This window comes from Hemiscyllium ocellatum, chromosome 21, assembly GCF_020745735.1.
Source record: "Hemiscyllium ocellatum isolate sHemOce1 chromosome 21, sHemOce1.pat.X.cur, whole genome shotgun sequence".
In the NCBI taxonomy this organism is placed as follows: domain Eukaryota; kingdom Metazoa; phylum Chordata; class Chondrichthyes; order Orectolobiformes; family Hemiscylliidae; genus Hemiscyllium; species Hemiscyllium ocellatum.
This window is the reverse complement of record NC_083421.1, coordinates 17,008,901-17,028,221: the sequence shown is the minus strand read 5'-3', so window position 1 is coordinate 17,028,221 and position 19,321 is coordinate 17,008,901. Positions and strand designations below refer to the sequence as shown.

The 19,321-nt window shown below is 41.4% G+C and overlaps 1 protein-coding gene across 13 annotated transcripts in view; it reads left to right on the top strand.

The window, feature by feature from the left end:
* exd3 (exonuclease 3'-5' domain containing 3) overlaps positions 1-19,321 on the top strand; it is a 390,852-nt gene that overhangs the window by 118,091 nt on the left and 253,440 nt on the right. For all 13 annotated transcript variants that reach the window (XM_060841203.1, XM_060841204.1, XM_060841205.1 and 10 more), the window contains 2 exons: positions 902-1,041; positions 15,681-15,781. In XM_060841203.1, the coding sequence (XP_060697186.1) occupies positions 902-1,041; positions 15,681-15,781 (241 nt within the window). The remainder of the gene's footprint in view (positions 1-901; positions 1,042-15,680; positions 15,782-19,321) is intronic.

The following is a 19,321-nucleotide window of genomic DNA, read 5'->3' as shown; positions in this document are numbered from 1 at the left end:
GACAAAGGACAATCACTGATTTTTGTGATTTTCCTTTTGGGACCTGCTGTGATCCACATAACACAAATGGACACAGAGTGCTGTTTTGAACTGCAGAGGGAAGCCAAGGTCATTCTCCTTAGAGCAGAGCACACTCAGGAAAGATTTAACTGAGATTTTCAACATTCTAATGTTGTTATGTAGTAAATAGGGAGAGGTCTCAGTAACTTGAGGGTAAAGATGAAGATTGTTAGTCAAAGAATCTGGTGGGACTTGAGGATGTGTTTACTGCATCATGCTGTTGTGAACTGGAATGTGCTGTTTTAGAGGATGGTGGGAGCAGATTCACTTGTAACTGTCAAAAGTGAACTGGATAATGAATTGGTGAGGAGAAATTTGCAGATCTGTGGAGGAATAACTTTCACAGAGCCAGCATAGTCAGGCCAACTGGCCTCCTGCACTGTACAGTTATATGAATTAATTTGATAGCTTCCTCACCACAGACCCAACTTTCTGTTGTTCTGCCTATGTCCTTGGAAACTCCACCAGAGGACTTTGACTTTGTGCCCAACTTGCTTTTGGATGTTATATTTCTATTTACCTCTCTTTCTCCTTTGTACTTGCACACACTGTTCAGTATCTTACACATCCTGGAAATCCCTGTATAATGCTGTTACTGCAGGTTCACAACTTAGAAGACAATTTGTATTTAAAATCTAAATTGCAAGGATATGCAATGAGGAAAGTAACATTCCTGCTTGTGAACTGGTCCAGGAGTATTTTATAGAGCTAAATCTGGATAAACTATCTTATCTATTCATTAGTCAATGCTCAATCATGTTTCATTCCTCAATTTCTAATCATTCCTCATTCACTCTCTAAAGATGGGACCCTCATAAACAGTTTTATTCTCTTAATGCAGATCTGCATTCCACTCCTGCTTCAGGATAAAGTGAACCTGGTCGAGGCCTATATAGCTGATTATCCAGGACTACAATGTGACTTGTTGCAGCTGCTGGATTCTTGGTGCCAATTGACAGTCAACATTGCAGACATCCAAAGGTATGATACGTCTTCGGGCATCTATGAGAGCTGCTAACTACTCCTCCACTTGGCATGCTTGATAAGTCCAGTGGCTGGGGTGGTACTGCTAGCATTGGGTCATGCCGGCTTCACTGCTAATCTGTGCTGTCAGGTAGGGGATGCTGGAGTTTACTGCCCTTGGCCTAGGATTGGAAGAATCAGCCAAGAATCCTACTCATTACTAGGAACCTCTGCTTCAGATTTCGGATGGACAAGTGTCAAGAGGTCAGGTTTGGAATGAACAGTGAAGTTGTGACTTTCCAATAGTTTTTCCACACATTGTGGGTAGAACAAGGACTGAAAACACCCTTCCAAAGTGTGGAAGCTTCCAATTTGCCAATCATTATGTAACTCTGTAGGGAACTATTGCCAATATAGCAGTCAGCATCAGTTGACCAGTTCTACTTCAATATGTCTCTCAATGTGACCCTGTAGTACTGACCTATGCCATTGCACAAGATGTCCATCTCTGTAAAGTGACTTGGTACATTTTCTGACGTTAATGTCTCAACAAGACATGTTGGATTTTAGTCTGGTCAGTTGTGCAGGAAAGTACAATTGATTCCAGATAAATAAAGCATTTTTGAGAGATACAACAAGACATGGAACTAGTTGATAACTGAGACCATAATGAGAACTGAGGAAAAACAGGAACTTTACAGAATATATCCAAACTCTTTAAGGTAAGCAGGACTGGTCAATAATGGAAGTAAAAAGACACCTTGAACGCTTTCCTTTATTCACCAAGACATAGAACATAAAACAAGGAATTTGCATTACCGTATATCATACAAGTTAGAACACTGATAGAGTACTACACACAGGTCACCACGTTATAGCAAATGTGTGACTGCACTGGAGAGGGCGCAGGTAAGATTTAAGATGATGTTCACAGGATTAGAAAATTTTAGTTATGGGAAAAGATTGGTCAGTGTGATGAAAGGTGTTATAGCATTTTAACTTTGGGATTTAAATTACAAAATAGAGGGAGGTGGATGTGAGTCAGTTCTATGAAGATAAATGTTTCGAAAACAGTTTAGAAAGTCATTTGGAACAGTGACGTCTGTGCATCAATTCCAAGGAAGCCTCTGCAGCCATGGCCAGGTGGTTAAGGCATGGACTGGAATGCTATGGGGTTTCCCCACGCAGGTTCGGTTCCTGCTGACTATGGATAGGACCTGAGAGCACATAAAGAGTGAATTTCTTCCCCTTTCAAATCTAACATTGAGCTTGCTTTGTGCAGTTCCTGTGCAGCTGATAGCTTTTATGCCTCACTCTGTCGACACATCGTACAATCTGTTTGTTCTTGTTTGCTGTGTTCTGCCTGTAGTGCTTGCAAAAGAAAGCTTTTCACTGTATTTCGGTACGTGTGATGACAACAACAACAATAAATCCAGTCTGATCAGAAAGCTTGTGACTGCAGTCAGGTGCATGGCAGGACCCTATGTATTGGTAATGGATAAGCTGTCTATACTGTTGAGTGTAAGATTAGGCCATTGGATTAGTTTTGATTTTAGAACAGAAGATTCATAGAACCTATACAATGTTGAAGCAGGCCATTTGGCTCATCCAGTCTACAACACTCCTGTGACGAGCATCCCACACCCTCCAGTTTATCCCTGTAACCCTGCATTTCCCATGGCTAATCCACCTAACCTGCACATTTTTGGCATTTGGGAGGAAACCAAAGCACCCAGAAGGAACCCACAGGACAAGGGAGAACGTGTAAACTCCACAGAAACTGTTGTCCAAGGGTGGAGTTGAAAACGGGTCCCTGTCGGTATGAGGCAGCAGTGCTAAATACTGAGCCACCATGTCGTTCCATGATTCAAGATCTTTGAAGAATTGAGTTGAGTTGAGAATCCAGTTTCAGTTTTCTGTAAGCAGGAGAATCGAGTTATAATTCACGAAAATCAGTCACTTCAGCCAAAACACTTGTGGTTCAGAAGTTTCAGAAACTAGAGAGTTGGATATAAGTATTCGAGTTATTGGAACTATTAAAGTTTCAGCTGTCAGATTTGTGAAAGGCTCATACTAATGAACTCGGAAAAGATTGGATAATTGTCTTCTCAGTCTAAGGAAATGAAGGTGGGAGGAGTCAGTTATGTTAAAACGTAATTTCTTGAGATAGTGACATTTCTCTGGAACTAAATATCAGTAAAAGAATAGTGTTGGGAAATTTTGTTTTGCTGTGTGTGGTAGAGTCTTTCTGACTGTAATAAAATGAAGGCAGTAGTAATATGGTAATCCAGCACTCCAGACTAATGCTCTGGGGACGTGGGTTTGAATTTTACCATGGCAGTTGGTGAAATTTGAATTCAATAAAAAACAAATAAAAATCTAGCTTTAATGGTTACCATGTAACCATTGTTGATTGTCATAAAAACTCATCTAGCTTGTTAATGTCATTAATGGAAGGAGATCTGCTTTCCTTGCCTGGTCTGGCCTACGTGTGACTTCAGACCTGTGGCAGTGTGGTTGGCTCTTAACTGCCCTCTGAAATGAAAGTGCAAGGGCAATCATGGCTTATCAATGAATGTTGATCTATGTTCCATGAACAAATACAAAAGATAGCTTTTTGTTTTTCTTTCTTTTTTAAAATAAACTTATGTTCCGTAGTTAGAGAACATTTGCGGTTTTGTATGAATATGTTTGTGAGTGACCACCATGAAAAGGTGGTTAATTAAAGTAATTATAATTAACATAAATTCTTGTAATTAACTATAAGAACTAAACATGGATCTATCAAGCCAGGTCTGAGATGATGTGACATTTCCAGTATTATCGTCAACTGTGATCATAATGGACAAGAACAGAGGAGCTGCAAATGTGTTGCTGGTCAAAGCACAGCAGGCCAGGCAGCATCTCAGGAATAGAGAATTCGACGTTTAGAGCATAAGCCCTTCAACGTCGAATTCTCTATTCCTGAGATGCTGCCTGGCCTGCTGTGCTTTGACCAGCAACACATTTGCAGCTGTGATCTCCAGCATCTGCAGACCTCATTTCTTACTCGAAGAACAGAGGAGGCTGAGGAATTACTAAATGGAGTTTTATAAAGTTATGAGAGGCCTACATGGAGGATGACCTACCTTTACACTAGCACACAGTACAAAAACCGTGGGACACAGATTTAAAATAATCGGCGCCAGGCCTAAAGGTGATTATGAAGAAGTATTTATTAGGGGATATTGGTGAGAACTTAGAATCACTGCCTGACAGAAAGAGAGGGAGAAATTCATGGCACATTTACAAATGATCTGGGTGAATCTCCTTGAAGAGCCTATGGTTCAGGACCAAGTGCAAGTCTGTGGGATTAAACTGGGAAGCCCCTCCCTCTCCATCTTGTGATCCATACCCCCACCTCCCCGTGCTGCCTTCCTATGTTGCCTGTGTCTCTGCTGCCAGTGTATCCCTGCGCTTCCAATTAAATGTCTCCTGTAAGATCGGGAAATAATCTGTTCTGTTTGGTTTGGTAATATTCTCAAAACCATACTCACCTAAGGTGAACCTTTGGGAATGTTTATTCAAAAAGACGAGAAAGATACAATCATCTGAACCATTTTTCGGTGTGTTCCTGCAGCTGGTGGTTTCACAGTATAGTTTTTAACCACAGTCAGCTTGAGGAGCTGGCAGTCTGTGCCTCTAGGATTTCAAATTGAAATGCAGAGTGCATTCATGCAGAGGATCTGCTGGCTGTTGATCAGAAAGCAGCACAGCTTTTCCTGCAGCCTGTGTGTGACAGGCTAGAATAAAGACTCTCTTTGATCTATCTGATGACTGAGACAAAGGAGTTGAGTCAGTGCTACACAATTAACTGATTTGCACGGAGCTTATTTATACAGATTGGCACTGAATTTCAAAGGGAGATTGATTGGAAAATCTCAGCTCTGAGAAAAGGCACGGAGCGCGAGTGGTAGCAGCTGCTTTTAGATTTCGTGTTGGGGCGTACTGAGGGCTGCTGTTATGCTCCAAAAGGTGACTACATTTAAACAGAATTCAAGTCCCCACTTTTATGTGAAAACTTTATTTCAGTTAGCCACACTCCATAAAACTCTCACCCACTGATTACCACCTCTCCATTATACAACCAATTCAATCCCAGTTAACTCTTCATTAAGATATCCATCACCTGTTCCCTCATTCCATTTTATCACATACATTCCTTTAGACCAGTTTACATGAGAACAGTTTCCTTTTTTTCCCTTTTTAGAGAAACCAATCTGTAATTAAAAAACAAACCAAACATGCACAATGACAGACTATTTTCCCATTTCTTTTTCTATGCATTATGTTTCCAAGTGTCGGTTTTCCAGTACATACACCAGCTCCTTAGAATTTGTTGATTCCTTTTGTAAAATAATCAGCTGGCTGCTGCAATCCATCTGTTTCAATTTGGGAATCACCCCATTCTCCTCCATCTTTTTAAAAACGGAAGTATTGATCCTCATTTCTTTTTTGTTCACACACCGCCTTCAGTGAATATGATCCAATAGTGACTTATTATCAATGTAACACTCAATAGGCTGCTATATCCCTTTTCTGAATTCCTTCACAAAGATTCCTTTATGCTGCTCCTTATTATGCTAATTAAACATGACAGTGTCTGCTTTTAACTAAATACAAATCTATTTTAATAAGTTAATTATTAAGTCCTATGGAGATTTAACTCCATATATATATATTTAATTTTCAGAGTGTTCCCACTGTACCTCATTTGGAGGATGAAGAAACACCCCCCTCTCAAGCTGGTCTCCTTGTAGAAATGCATCTTTATTAACAATGGATCTACAATCCCAAGCATTTGTTACCAGTTAAGCCAAAAAAAAATCAAAATTGTTTTGTTTCTTGTTGGAGAATTTACCCTTATATCTTGATTCCAAGAGCTTTTCTTCCAGAACCAGTCTTGCTTTAGCTCTGTAAGTTCCATCAGAGGACACCTATTTGGTGCATATCCACCAAAGTAATAGGGTAGCTATCCCCTATCTGTAACCTTTGTGCATGCCCTAAATTCTCTCCAACTTTCTAGCACTTATGACTTGGCATCTTTTTTCTTAACTTTCCTTCTAATTTGTGTATGACTACTAAGACTTCCCACTCATGGTCTTCTGCTTCTCGTGGTATTTCTGTTTTTATCCCATTTTTCTTGTTAAGCATGCTTTTTGTTTTACATTCTGTCTTTTCTTGGACTGCTACTGTTTGACTTCTGCCTTCTTTTATGATTTCTCTCAATGAGCCATGGCATCTTTTTAGGGGCACGTGTGGGCCTAGACACACTGTTTGAGCATTTTCTAGCTGTCCATCATTGTACTCCATGTTCCTGATCCATGGGCAATAGCCAAGTGTGGTCTTGTAGAGCTGCAGCAAAACTTCGCTGCTTTTAAACTCGATCCCCCTGCTAATGAAAGCCAAAACACCATATGCTTTCTTAACAACCCTATCCACTGGCACATCAAGACCCCTCTGTTCCTTCACATTGCCAAGATTTCAGTCTTTAATCCTATATTCAACATTCAAGTTCAACCTTCCAAAATGCATCACTTCACATTTATCCAGGTTGAACCCCATCCGCCATTTCTCAGCCCAGCTCTGCACCCTGTTTATGTTGTGCTGCAGCCTGCAATAGCCCTTGATACTATCAACGGGGCACCTCCAGTCTTTGTCATCGGCAAATTTACTAACCTACCCCATAATGTCCTCATCCAAGTCATTTATAAAAACTATAAAGAGCAGAGGAACAAGAACAGAGCTCTGCGGGACACCACTCACCACTGACCTCCAGGCAGAATACTTTCCATCTACAACCACTTCTGTCAGCCAACCAATTCTGAATCCAGATAGCTAAATCTCCCTGTATCCCGCCTGAATGAGCCTGCCATGGAGAACCTTATCAAATGCCTTGTTGAAATCCATATACATCGCACCCCTTGCTCGACCTTCATCGACCTGTCTTGTCACCACCTCAAAGAACTCAATAAGATTTTTGAGGCATGGCCTATCCCTCATAAAGCCATGCTGACTGCCTTTAATCACTCTATGCTTTTCCAAATAGTCATTAATCCTATCCCTCAGAATTCTTTCCAAAACCTTGCTGACCACAGCCGTAAGGCTGACTGGTTTGTAATTGCCAAGGATTTCCCTATTCCCCTTCTTGAAAAGAGGAACAATATTTGCCTCTCTCCAAACCTCCAGCACAACTCCCATGGAGAGTGAAGAAGCAAGGATCTTTGCCAGTGGCTTAGCAACCTCCTTTCTCCCTTCCCGGAACAACCTGGGACTTATCAATCTTAATGTTTGCCAAAGTTTCCAGAACATCAACTTCATCCATCCTGATCTTTTCAAGCCTGTTTCCCAGCTCCTCAAAGTTCTCATTTACAACAAGGTCCCTTTCCTTATTAAAACTGAAGCAAAAAATTCACTTAGGGCTTCCCCTATCTGCTCAGACTCCATGCACAAGTTCCCTATGCTATCCCTGACTGGCCCTACCTCCTCCCTGATCATTCTCTTATTCCTCACATATAAGTAAAATACCTTTGGGTTCTCCCTAATCCTTCTTGCCAAACCTTTATCGTGCCCCCCCTCCTGGCTCTCCTCAGTCCATTTCTGAGCTCCTTTTGTAAGCCTGTAATCTTCTAAAGTTGTGCTAGATCCTTGCTACCTCCACTTTCCGTAAGCTGCCTTCTTCTTTTTGACGAGAAGCTCCCCTGTTCTCATCATCCAAGGCTCCTTAATCTTACCCCTTGTCTCAGAGGAACAAATCTGTGCATCACTCGCAACAATTGCTCCTTAAACCGTCTCCACATGTCTGTTGTGCCCTTTTCTGTGGAACAATTGCTCCCAATCTGTACTTCTCAACTCCTGTCTGATAGTGTCATAATTTCCTCATCTCCAATTAAATATTTTCCCTTGGTAACTACTCCTTTCCCTCTCCAAGGCAGTTGTAAATGTGAGGCAGTTGTGATCACTGTTACCAAGGCGTTCTCCCACCACAAGATCTGACACCTGTCCTGGCTCATTGCCAAGCACCAAATTCAAACTGGCCTCTCCCCTCGTCGGCCTGGCTACATACTGAGTAAGAAATCCCTCCTGAACACATCTGACAAAAACGGCTCCATCTAAACCATCTGCACTAAGGAGGTTCCAATCGATATTGGGAAAGTTGAATTCCCCCAAAACAACAACCCTGCTACATCTGTATTTTTCCAAAATTTGCCGGCCTGTGTGTTCTTCAATCTCCCTACTGCTATTAGGATGTCTGTAGAAAACACCTAATGCGGTGGCCTCGCTGTTCCTAACTTCCACCCATGCTGACTCAGTAGACAAACCTTCCTCAACAACCTTTGTTTCTGGAGCTGTGATGCACTCTCTCATTAGCAATGCTACACCCCCTCTGCTTTTTCCACCCTACCTGTTCTTTTTAAATGTTCTAAACCCCAGAACATCTCGCAACCATTCCTGCCCGTGTGAAAACCATGTCTCCATTATGGGCACAACATCATCGTCCCAAGTACTAATCCATGTTCTAAGTTCATCACTCTTATTTCTGACATTCCTTGCGTTAAAGCAGACACACTTTAATCGATCCCTTTGTTTCATGACATGAAAAACCTTTCTGATAGATTCACTACATCCTGTCACTGCCCCATCTACAACTACCTCCCTCTCCGATAAGTAGCTCTGGTTCCCACCCCCTTGCCAAACTAGTTTAAGCAAACCAGTTTAACTAGATTTGACCAAAAGTCAAAGTGTTTTCAACGTATGCACAGTACCCCAATTTATGTGACTTTTAGACCAAAGCTTGGACCAGTTTTCTGTACTAAGCAAGAATTGTTATTTATTATAAGTAATTAAACTATAGCCACAAGTAAACAAATTAAAAACCTTTGGCATGTGACATTGCTAATTAAAAACTCTTAACCCCTTATAAAGTCTCCCTTACACACAGACAAACAAATAGGGAAAATAGACTATTTACAGAGATAGAAAAGAAATTGGAAGGTCAGTTCACCGTCTTTCCTGATCCTGACGTTGACACATTCATCTTTGACCATTGGTGTTCAGTTGTCTTTCTCCGGGAGCTTCCACTGGTTTGTAAGAAGTAGTGAGTGATTGATTCACTTTGGAAAATATCTCTAATTTATCAATTCAGAAGTCATAGTTCACAGCAACTGCTTCAGGGAAAGTTTTCTTCAAGTTTAAGCTGACTTTTTTGATGCAGAGAATGGGCAGCTCAGAGGGTATGCACATCCTTCTGCATCTTTCTCTGTGGCTCTAACTTGTTTCCAACTCCAATGTGCTCAGTTAGCTGGCAATCAATCAGCTTCACTTGTCAATAACTCCTCAGCTCCTAATTGGTTGTACATTGCGGAATTGGCAACCACAAAAAAGAATTCACAAGAGATATTGAATTCTTTGCTATGAAATTATGCAGCCATCCTTGTAGGTCACTGATCTTAACATTGTAATCCACGCTTCTTAAAGACACAGAAATGAAAAGACACGGTTCTTGAAGAGTTTACTTGAACAGTCTAGTTCCTGTAGTGTAAAATTATTAATTTTCTTTCTTGAACCTCTCCATTCTTTGAGACCCTCTTTCTTATAATAAACTGTATGTTCAGATGGATCCTGGTATCCAATGGCGTTAATGTTACTTGTCAAGGTAAGTTGAATTCTTTCAGATTTTGACTTGCATGCAGTGCATGAAAAAGTAGAACTTCTCCATTTGGGAGCTGATCACATATTACTCTTGGAACTTTAGGATTCCTACAAAAAAAAACAAGCCTTGGCCCACTGTGTGCTTGAGTTCTTAGCATGTGCAGCCCACACTAATGCAGATAATTTACTGTTTGACCAATGAACGATTTTGTCTATTATTGCATGGTTCATTATAAATACCCCATCGCTAAAAAGGACTTTCTGTTGCTGTATTCCTGATTGCTTTGTTCATGTTTGCATACACATCTCTGTATTCATCATCAAACTCCCTCAATATTGAGTGAGAAATTTTGTCAGAGTGTAGTTCTTGTCCATTTTTCCAAAACTTTACCTACAATTATTTTATCTTTACCATGTGTATTCTCCACTGACAAAATGGGGTTGCCAAATCTACAAAATGTAAAATTAACATGTCTTTTGCTTTATCGAATACCTTTAAATCCATGTCCTCTGCCTCATTGTAAATTCTTGCTCAGAGTAAACTTCCTTAATAGTGTAACAGTGTTCTTTGATCGTTCTTAAAAATCTGCCATTTGTCATATCTCTTCAATGAACATATTGTAGTACTTACCCCTTATTGTCACTCTTCTATGGCCAGACCAATTTTGTATCCAATTTGCCAAGTAGCTATGTATCCCATACAGCTTAATCTTCTAGATCAGCCTACCATGAGAAACCTTGTCACATACTTTAGTAAAGTCCAAGTAGATAACATTTGTTGCCCTACCCTTATCGATCACCTTTGTCACTTTCTCAAAAAGCTCTACAAAGTTAGTGAGATAAAACCATGCTGACTATCCAGAATAAGTCCATTCTTCTCCAAATGGAAGCAAATGGCGAAAAAGGATACAGAGATTTATGTCAAGGCCTCAGCAATCTCCTCCCTTGCCTCCTCCAGTATCCTGGGATAGATTCTATTAGGCTCTGGTGACTTATCTATTTTCATGCCTTTCATGACAATCAACATCACATTAATATCTACTTGCCCCAGAATTTCAGCATATCCCTTTCTACTTTTACCAATGTCCATGTCCTGCTTTTTGGTGAATAACGACGTGACGTACTCATTAAGGACCTCACACTCATTCTGTCTGCTAACATTAATTCCCTCCTTTGTCCTTGAAAAAAGGTCACATGGTATCAGAAAAGCAAGATATTCAATGTTTCAGGCAGGACCCTTCATCAGGACTGTTGTACTTTTTCCAGCTCCACATTTTATCGACTCTGATTTTCCAACATCTGCAGTCCTCACTATTTCCAGTGAGCCTGTTTACTCTCTCACTCCTCATGTGCTCTAAAATACCTTGAGTATTTCCTTACTGCTTTCATGGCCCCTTTAAGTCCAACTAATTTCTTTTTAAAATTCTTTTATGCTTCCTCTGTACTCAAGTTTTTAAATTGCTTAAAATATGCTTCTTTTTGACTAAAAGAAGTCTTGATATTTGGCATAGTCCAACAATGTAAATGCTAGAAAGGATTGGACGTTTCCAAATGAATTTATTTAGTTTTGCATACAACCTACTGAATTCCAAAGTGTACTTTTCCTCAGTATTGTCCTGACTCTTTTTTAAAAATTTGGCAATATCTGACCAAGCAGTCAACGAATGATCTTTTTGTTAAGTTTTATTTGTGAAAGTTAACTATCTGTCCAAAATTTCTTCTGTGTTAAATAATCAGTACAAAGGCTGTAACTTTTTGATTTTCTGTATTTTTGATTGTTGACCAAAATGGGGAAATGGCTGGTTTATAAACCAAGGATAGCTGCACTTTTTAAAAGCAAATTGTAAGTTTTGGGTACAAAGCTATTTGTGAAAACAGGGAGGAAAGATTTATAGACAAATTGAAGGCTTTGACCAGCAACAAATAACTGATTGGTCTTTGGACTAGTGACTAATTGTGGATGGCAAATAACTATGTGATTGGCTCTCAGGTACCTTGGAGATGTGTGAATGTTTGGGAGAAGCCATCATATCTCCATAGGAGCAGAAGCTGTATCTTTTTACTGTAGTAAAACTCATGTTAACTGTGAAGGAAGCCAGTTTATTTTTCCCTCAGAAATTGCTGTAAGCCATGACTTTTAATCAGCAAGCCAGATACTTTATAAGTGAATCAGCTACCCTGTACTTTCTGCAAATAAGTGAAGTTTATTTATTAAGTACAGAAACCTGATTCATATTTTTTGTCAACCTGGGGAATTTTCTGTACTTTTATAAAATCTTTAACTGTTGTGATTACTTTCGGAAGAGCACAGCTTGATTTCCAGTGCATTACCCCATTGTGGCATGACATCAGGTTCCAAATCTGAAAAAGCCTTGTTTCTGTATGGTAACAAAAGTGCTGAGGCCATATCTTGCTTCCTCTTTTGTAAAGAAGTAACTCAGGCCCACATTTGTAACTTCATTCTTCCACTGGTCAGAAGGCTAATTTTCAGAAAGCAGATGGGCAATCATACCTTGACACTTTACATTCTGGCTTAACTATCCTTTACTATCAATGTTATACTGCAAGGATAACTGTATTCAAACAGAATTAAGTCCACACTTTTATGTGAGAGATTTACTTCAACTAACCAATCCATAAAACTTGCTCCAAGTCTCGTGGCATTGTGATATTATCCCTACCTCTGAGCCAGGAAGCTCAGGTTTAAGTCCCACCTATACCAGAGCTATGCTATAACATTAAAAAATAACCAAGACTGTTGTGACATAGTGGGTTGTCCCTACTTTTTGATCCAGAAGGCTGGTGTTCAAGTCACTTGAGAGGTGGGTCATGATATCTCTGAACAGGTTGATTAGAAAATGTCCCCAACTAATTGAAACACCATTAACTCTTTGTTATTATATCCATCGCCTGTTCTTTAATCCAACAGTTTTCAGACCAGATCGGATGATAACGGATCCCAATCTGGTTCCCACTCTGGTCACATCAATGCTAAATGACTGCCAGTGACTGTTTGGCTAAGCAGTCTGGAAGAGCGTGATACTGATAGGTCATTTTCTTGTATGCATTGACCGTGAAGATCCAATACTAAGTGGGTGAACCAGAACAATTCAAAACTAAACCTCAACCGGAGGCAAGGCCACAAACACACACACTAGGAATAGACAAGATCAGTGCTAATGTCTTTACACAGTGAAGGATTGTAGATCTCAACCTAAAACTGTGCTAATGAGTCTCAGAAGTCACTGTTGGCTGCATTGACCTCATGACACTAATTGTGTTCATTTCTTGTGAATAGACTTTCATTGACTCTTAAAAGAATATCATAGAGTCATACAGCATGGAAACAAACTCGTCGCTCCAACTCATCTGTGCCGATCAGACATCCCAACCTGACCTTGTCCTACTTGTAAGAAGCTGGCCGGAGCACCTTCCTATTCATGTACCCAGCCACATGCCTTTAAATACTGTGATTGTACTTGCCTCCACCACTTCCTCTGGTAGTCTGTTCCATATACCCTCTGTATGAAAAGGTTGCCCCTTAGGTGCTCTTTAAATCTTTCCCCTCTTACTTTCAACCTATGCCCTCTAGTTTGGACTGCCCCACCCTAGGAAAAAGGTCTTGACTTCTCCTTATCCATACCTCTGTAAGGTCACCCCTCAGCCTTCAGTGCTCCATGGGGAAAAAGCCCCAGACTATTCAGCCTTTCCTCATAACTCAAAAATTTCCAGTCTGAGCAGCATCCTTGTAAACCTTGTGTACTGTCTCAAGTTTAACAACATCTTCCTATAAAAGGGTGTCAAGAATTGTATGCAGTATTCCAAAAGTGGTCTCACCAACGTCCTGTACAGCTGCAGCATGACATCCCAACTCCTGTACTCCATTGTCTGACCAATAAAGGCAAGTATTCCAAATACCGCCTTCGCCACTCAGTCTAACTGTGACTCCACTTTCAAAGAACTATGCTCCTTGCCCCCTGGGTCTCTTTGTTTGGCAGCACTCATCAGGGCCCTACCATTAACTGCATAATGTACTTTTAAAGACTCCTCAAAATCAACGTTTTATTCATTCTTGTCAAAATATGTCCTTATTTTCTTTGATCACCCAACTGTGAAGTAACATAGAACATTTTTCTGAATTATCTAAATGATTTGGAGATTGGTGTTGAGGGCAAAATCTTTAAATTTCGAGACAGTACTAAGCTAGGGAAAACAGTAAATTGTGAGGATGCTGTTGAGTGACTTCAGACAGACATTGATAAGTTGGCCAAATAGGCAGACACCTGGCAGATGAATTTCAATGCAGAGAAATGTGAGGTAATGATTTTTTTTTAGATTAGATTACTTACAGTGTGGAAACAGGCCCTTTGGCCCAACAAGTCCACACCGACCCGCCGAAGCGAAACCCACCCATACCCCGACATTTACCCCTTACCTAACGCTACGGGCAATTTAGCATGGCCAATTCACCTGACCCGCACATCTTTGGACTGTGGGAGGAAACCGGAGCACCCGGAGGAAACCCACGCAGACACGGGGAGAACGTGCAAACTCCACACAGTCAGTCGCCTGAGTCGGGAATTGAACCCGGGTCTCAGGCGCTGTGAGACAGCAGTGCTAACCACTGTGCCACCGTGATAGAAGCAACATAGAAAGATAATACAGGCTCAGTGATAATACTTTGAAGGGAGCAGATGGACATTGGGTTTCAAGTGCATAATACCCCAAGGCATATTGAAACAGTTGTTGAGAAGGCTTATAGAATCCTTGGGTTTATAAATATAGGTGTGGAGGATAAAAATAAGGAAGTGATGCTCAACTTCTCCAAAGTATTAGCCAGATCACATTTGGATTATTCTGTTCAATTCTGGGCAGCTTATTCAAGGAAGGATGCTGACGTCCAGGAGAGAATTTGAATGAGCTTTATTGGAATGATACCAGGAATGAGAGATTTTAGATACCAGGAAAGATTAGAGAAATTGGGGTTATTCTCCTTAGAGCAGAGAAGATGTGAAAGATAGCCTTATTGGTGTGTTTAAAATTATGAACAATTTTGACAGGGTAAGGAAGGATACTCCGTTACCACTAATTATTATTTCAGTAACGAGGAGGCACAAATTCAAGATTGTAAGCAAGACAGTCAGGAATGAGATGAGGCAAAACTTATTTACTCAAAGTTGTTAGGATTTGGAATGTGCTGCCTGGGAGAGTGGTGGAGACAGATTCCATTGGAGGTTTGAAAAGAGGGCTGGATATACATTTTTTGTTTTTAATTTATTTTTTATAGAATCCCTACCGTGTGGAAATAGGTCATTTGGCCCAACAAGTCCACACCGACCTTCTGAAGAATAGCCCACCCAGACCCATAACCCTACCCTAGTACCCTCCATTTACTCCTAATTAATGCACCTATCTTACACATCCCTGGACACTCTGGGCAATTTTGCATGGCCAACTCACCTGATCTACACGTCTTTGGACTGTGGAGGGAAACCCACGCAGACACAGGTAGAAAGTGCAAACTCCACACAGACAGTTGCCCGATGCGAGAATCAAACTTGGGTCTCGAGTGTTATGAGGCAGCAGTGCTAACCACTGTGCCATCGTTTGAAATGATGAATTTGAAGGACTACAGAGATAGGGCTGAAGAATGGAACAAGCTGGGTAGCTGTGTGTGGAGCTAGTACAGAAACAATGGGCTGAATGGCTTCCTTCTGTACTATAAACTTTTATGATTTTACTACATTAAAGGCGCTAAACATATGCAAGCTGATCAGATGAAAATGAGCCACTGATCCTTCTGTTAATAAAGGGAATATAAAGGGTTGATGTGCACTTGTTGAGCCAAATGGCTTGTTTCCACACTGTAGGGATTCTGGGAGGCAGGCTGTGATTGGGATCTCCATGTTTTCAATTTGTGTCACCGAATTTGATCGTGATGCTGTAATTTGATTATCTCCTTGCAGGCGTTATGGAAAACTGTCACACCTAAGATGGAATAAATTGAATCGGAAAGCTTTGAGTAAACTAGTGATCAGACTGATGGAGCTTTATGGCATTAACCCAGGTATGTGTTTGACAGTAAGAGCCTGGCAAGGGTCACTATTCTGTTCATTATAATGTATCATGTGAAAGGATTGTCATAGAGTCCAACAGCACAGAAACCAACACTTTGGTACAACTCATCCATGCTGACCAGTATCAGTGGTTAGCACTGCTGCCTCACAGCGCCAGGGACCCGGGTTCAATTCCAGCCTCGGGTGAATGCGTGGAGTTTGCTCATTCCCCCTGTGTCTGAGTGGATTTCCTCCCATGATCCAGAGATGTGCAGGTTAGGTAAATTGGCCATGCTAAGTTTCCTGAAGAAGGGCTCATGCCCGAAATGTCGATTCTCCTGTTCCTTGGATACTGACTGACCTGCTACACTTTTCCAGCAACACATTTTCAGCTCTGATCTCCAGCATCAGCAGTCCTCACTTTCCCCATGCTAAATTGTCCCTAGTGTTCAGTGATGTGTAGGTTAGGCATATTAGTCAGGGATAAATGTAGAATAATGGGGTAGGGGAATGGATCTGGGTGAGTTACTCTTTGAAGGGTTGGTGTGCACTTGTTGAACCAAATGGCTTGTTTCCACACTGTAGGGATTCTATGATATCCTAAATTAATCTAATCCCATTTAGACATCCCCTTCTGTTCAACTCGTCCATGCCGACCAGATATCCTAACCTAAGCTAGTCCATTTTCCAGCATTGGCCCATATCCCTCGAAACACTCCTTATTCATATACCCATCCAGATGTCTTTTGAATGTTATAATTGTACCAGCCTCCATCACTTCCTCTACCAGCTGATTCCATATTTGCACCAGCCTCTGTGTGAAAAAATTGCCCCTTTGATCCCTTTTATATCTTTCCTCTCTCACCTTAAACCAATGCCCTCTAGTTTTAGGTTCCCCGACACTGGGGAGAAGACGAGTGAACTATTTACCACATCCATGCCTCTCATGATTTTATAGATCTCTATAAAGTCACCTCTCAGTCTCCAATGCCCCAGCCTATTCAGCCTCTCCCTACAGCTCAAACCACACAATCCTGTAAAAATCCTTTTAAATCTTTTCTGCATCCTTTTAAGTGTAACATCATTTTTTTTGTACAAGGGAGACCAGAATTGAACACAGTATTCCAAAAGTGGCCTGTACAGCTGCAACATGACCTCCCAACTCTTATATTCAATGCACTGACCAATAAAGGCATATCAACCAAATACCACCTTCACTACCCTGTCTACCTGTGACTCCACTTTCAGGATCTATGAACCTGCACCCCAAAGGTCTCTCTGTTCGGTAACACTCCACAGGACACTATAATTAAATGTATCAGGCCTTCCTGATTTGCCTTATCAAAATGCAACACCTCACTGCTGCCTCACAGCGCCAGAGACCCGGGTTTAATTCCCGCCTCAGGCGACTGACTGTGTGGAGTTTGCACATTCTCCCCGTGTCTGCGTGGGTTTCCTCCAGGTGCTCCGGTTTCCTCCCACTGTCCAACAGACACCAACACCTACCAAATGAAGGATTCTGACCCCACACCACAACTCACCAATAGAATAAATAACACACTAAGGAATCTACAAAAAAACGGACAGATAACCAAAGCTGACCTACGAAGAATGAAATCGGAAAGTAACAACACCCTCAGATTCTACGGACTACCCAAAGTACACAAACCAGACATCCCACTCAGACCCATAGTATCACTACCAGGGACACCAGCATACAAACTGGCCAAAGAACTACAGCAGAAACTGAAACACCTGGTCAGCGGATCCAAACACTCCATACAATCAACACAGGAATTCTTGGACGCCATCAGGAATACACACATAGACAAAGAAGAAACCATGATCTCATTCGACGTGACGGCACTGTTCACTTCGATTGACAAAACCCTAGCCAGAGAAACAATAGCCAACCTACTGGACATACAGAACAGAAAACAGGAGGCAGAACTTATCAACAAAGACGGCATACTTAAACTACTGGACTTGTGCCTCACTACACACTTTACATTCAACAATCAGATATACGAACAAATCAACGGAACACCCATGGGATCACCAATCTCGGGACTCATAGCACAGGCAGTTATGCAAAGGTTAGAACAAACAGCCCTACCACAAATTCAACCCAAACTCTGGGTCAGATATGTCGATGACACGTTTGTAATCATCAAAAACACGGAAATAGAAAAAACACACCGGATCATCAACGCCACACTCACAGGAATCCGATTCACGAGAGAAGAAGAAAAGGATAGCCAACTCCCATTCCTAGACGTGATAGTACAGAGAACACCGAACGGAGAATTCACCACAAGGGTATACAGGAAAACAACACACACAGACCAAGTCCTAAACTATGAAAGTAACCACCCCAACACACACAAACGAAGCTGCATCAGGACACTATTCAAAAGAGCTACAACACACTGCAGTACACCAGAACTGCGAAAAAGAGGAAGAGGAACACCTATACAAGGTATTCGCCAAAAACGGATACCCACGCAACTTTATCACCAGATGCCTAAGAGATAGACCACGGAACGAGGACATGCCACAACCAAAAGGACTAGCCACACTACCATACATCAGGAGCGTTTCAGAACTGACAGCCAGACTACTGCGACCCTTAGGACTCATAACGGCACACAAACCAACAGCCACGCTCAGACAACAACTTACTAGAACAAAGGAGCCAATACCCAACATGAGCAAAACTAATGTAGTTTACAAAATACCATGCAAGGACTGCGCAAAACACTATATAGGACAAACAGGAAGACAGCTAACAATCCGCATACATGAACATCAACTAGCCACGAAACGACACGACCAGCTATCCCTAGTAGCCACACACTCAGACAACAAGCAACATGAATTCGACTGGGAAAACACTACTATCATAGGGCAAGCCAGACAGAGAACAGCCAGGGAATTCCTAGAGGCATGGCATTCATCCACAAACTCCATTAACAAACACATCGACCTGGACCCAATATACCAACCACTACAGCGGACAGCTGAAACTGACACCCGGAAGCGGCAAGGACAGACCACTATAAATACCAGAAGAAACATCAAAGAAGCGCTTTGCAGGAGGCTCCAGAGCACTGATGATGTCGCCTAGCCAGGGGATGAAACGTTTGCAACAAAAACTTCCAGCTCGGCGAACAGAACCACAACAACGAGCACCCGAGCTACAAATCTTCGCACAAACCTTGAACCTTTATGCATTTTAAGACATCCAGCACCACCACCCTGTAATATGACCCCATTCTGTGCTTGTTATGCATTCCCTCAACTGGATCCCACTGGTACCTCATCTAGGGTTTAAATAGTTTTAAATCCTCTCAGCAGGTATGACTGTTGTTAATATTCATACTGCTTGGTTGTGGATCTATGAAAATTACATCTATATTACTGATAGCAACTGCATGCTGGACACTCTATATAGCATGTCTCCTGCATGAGGATGGAGTGATGAGGATAGTTTTTGATTCCCTTCAGTTAACCAAATTAACTAACTTGCGTATAGATTCCAGTTGCTAGTT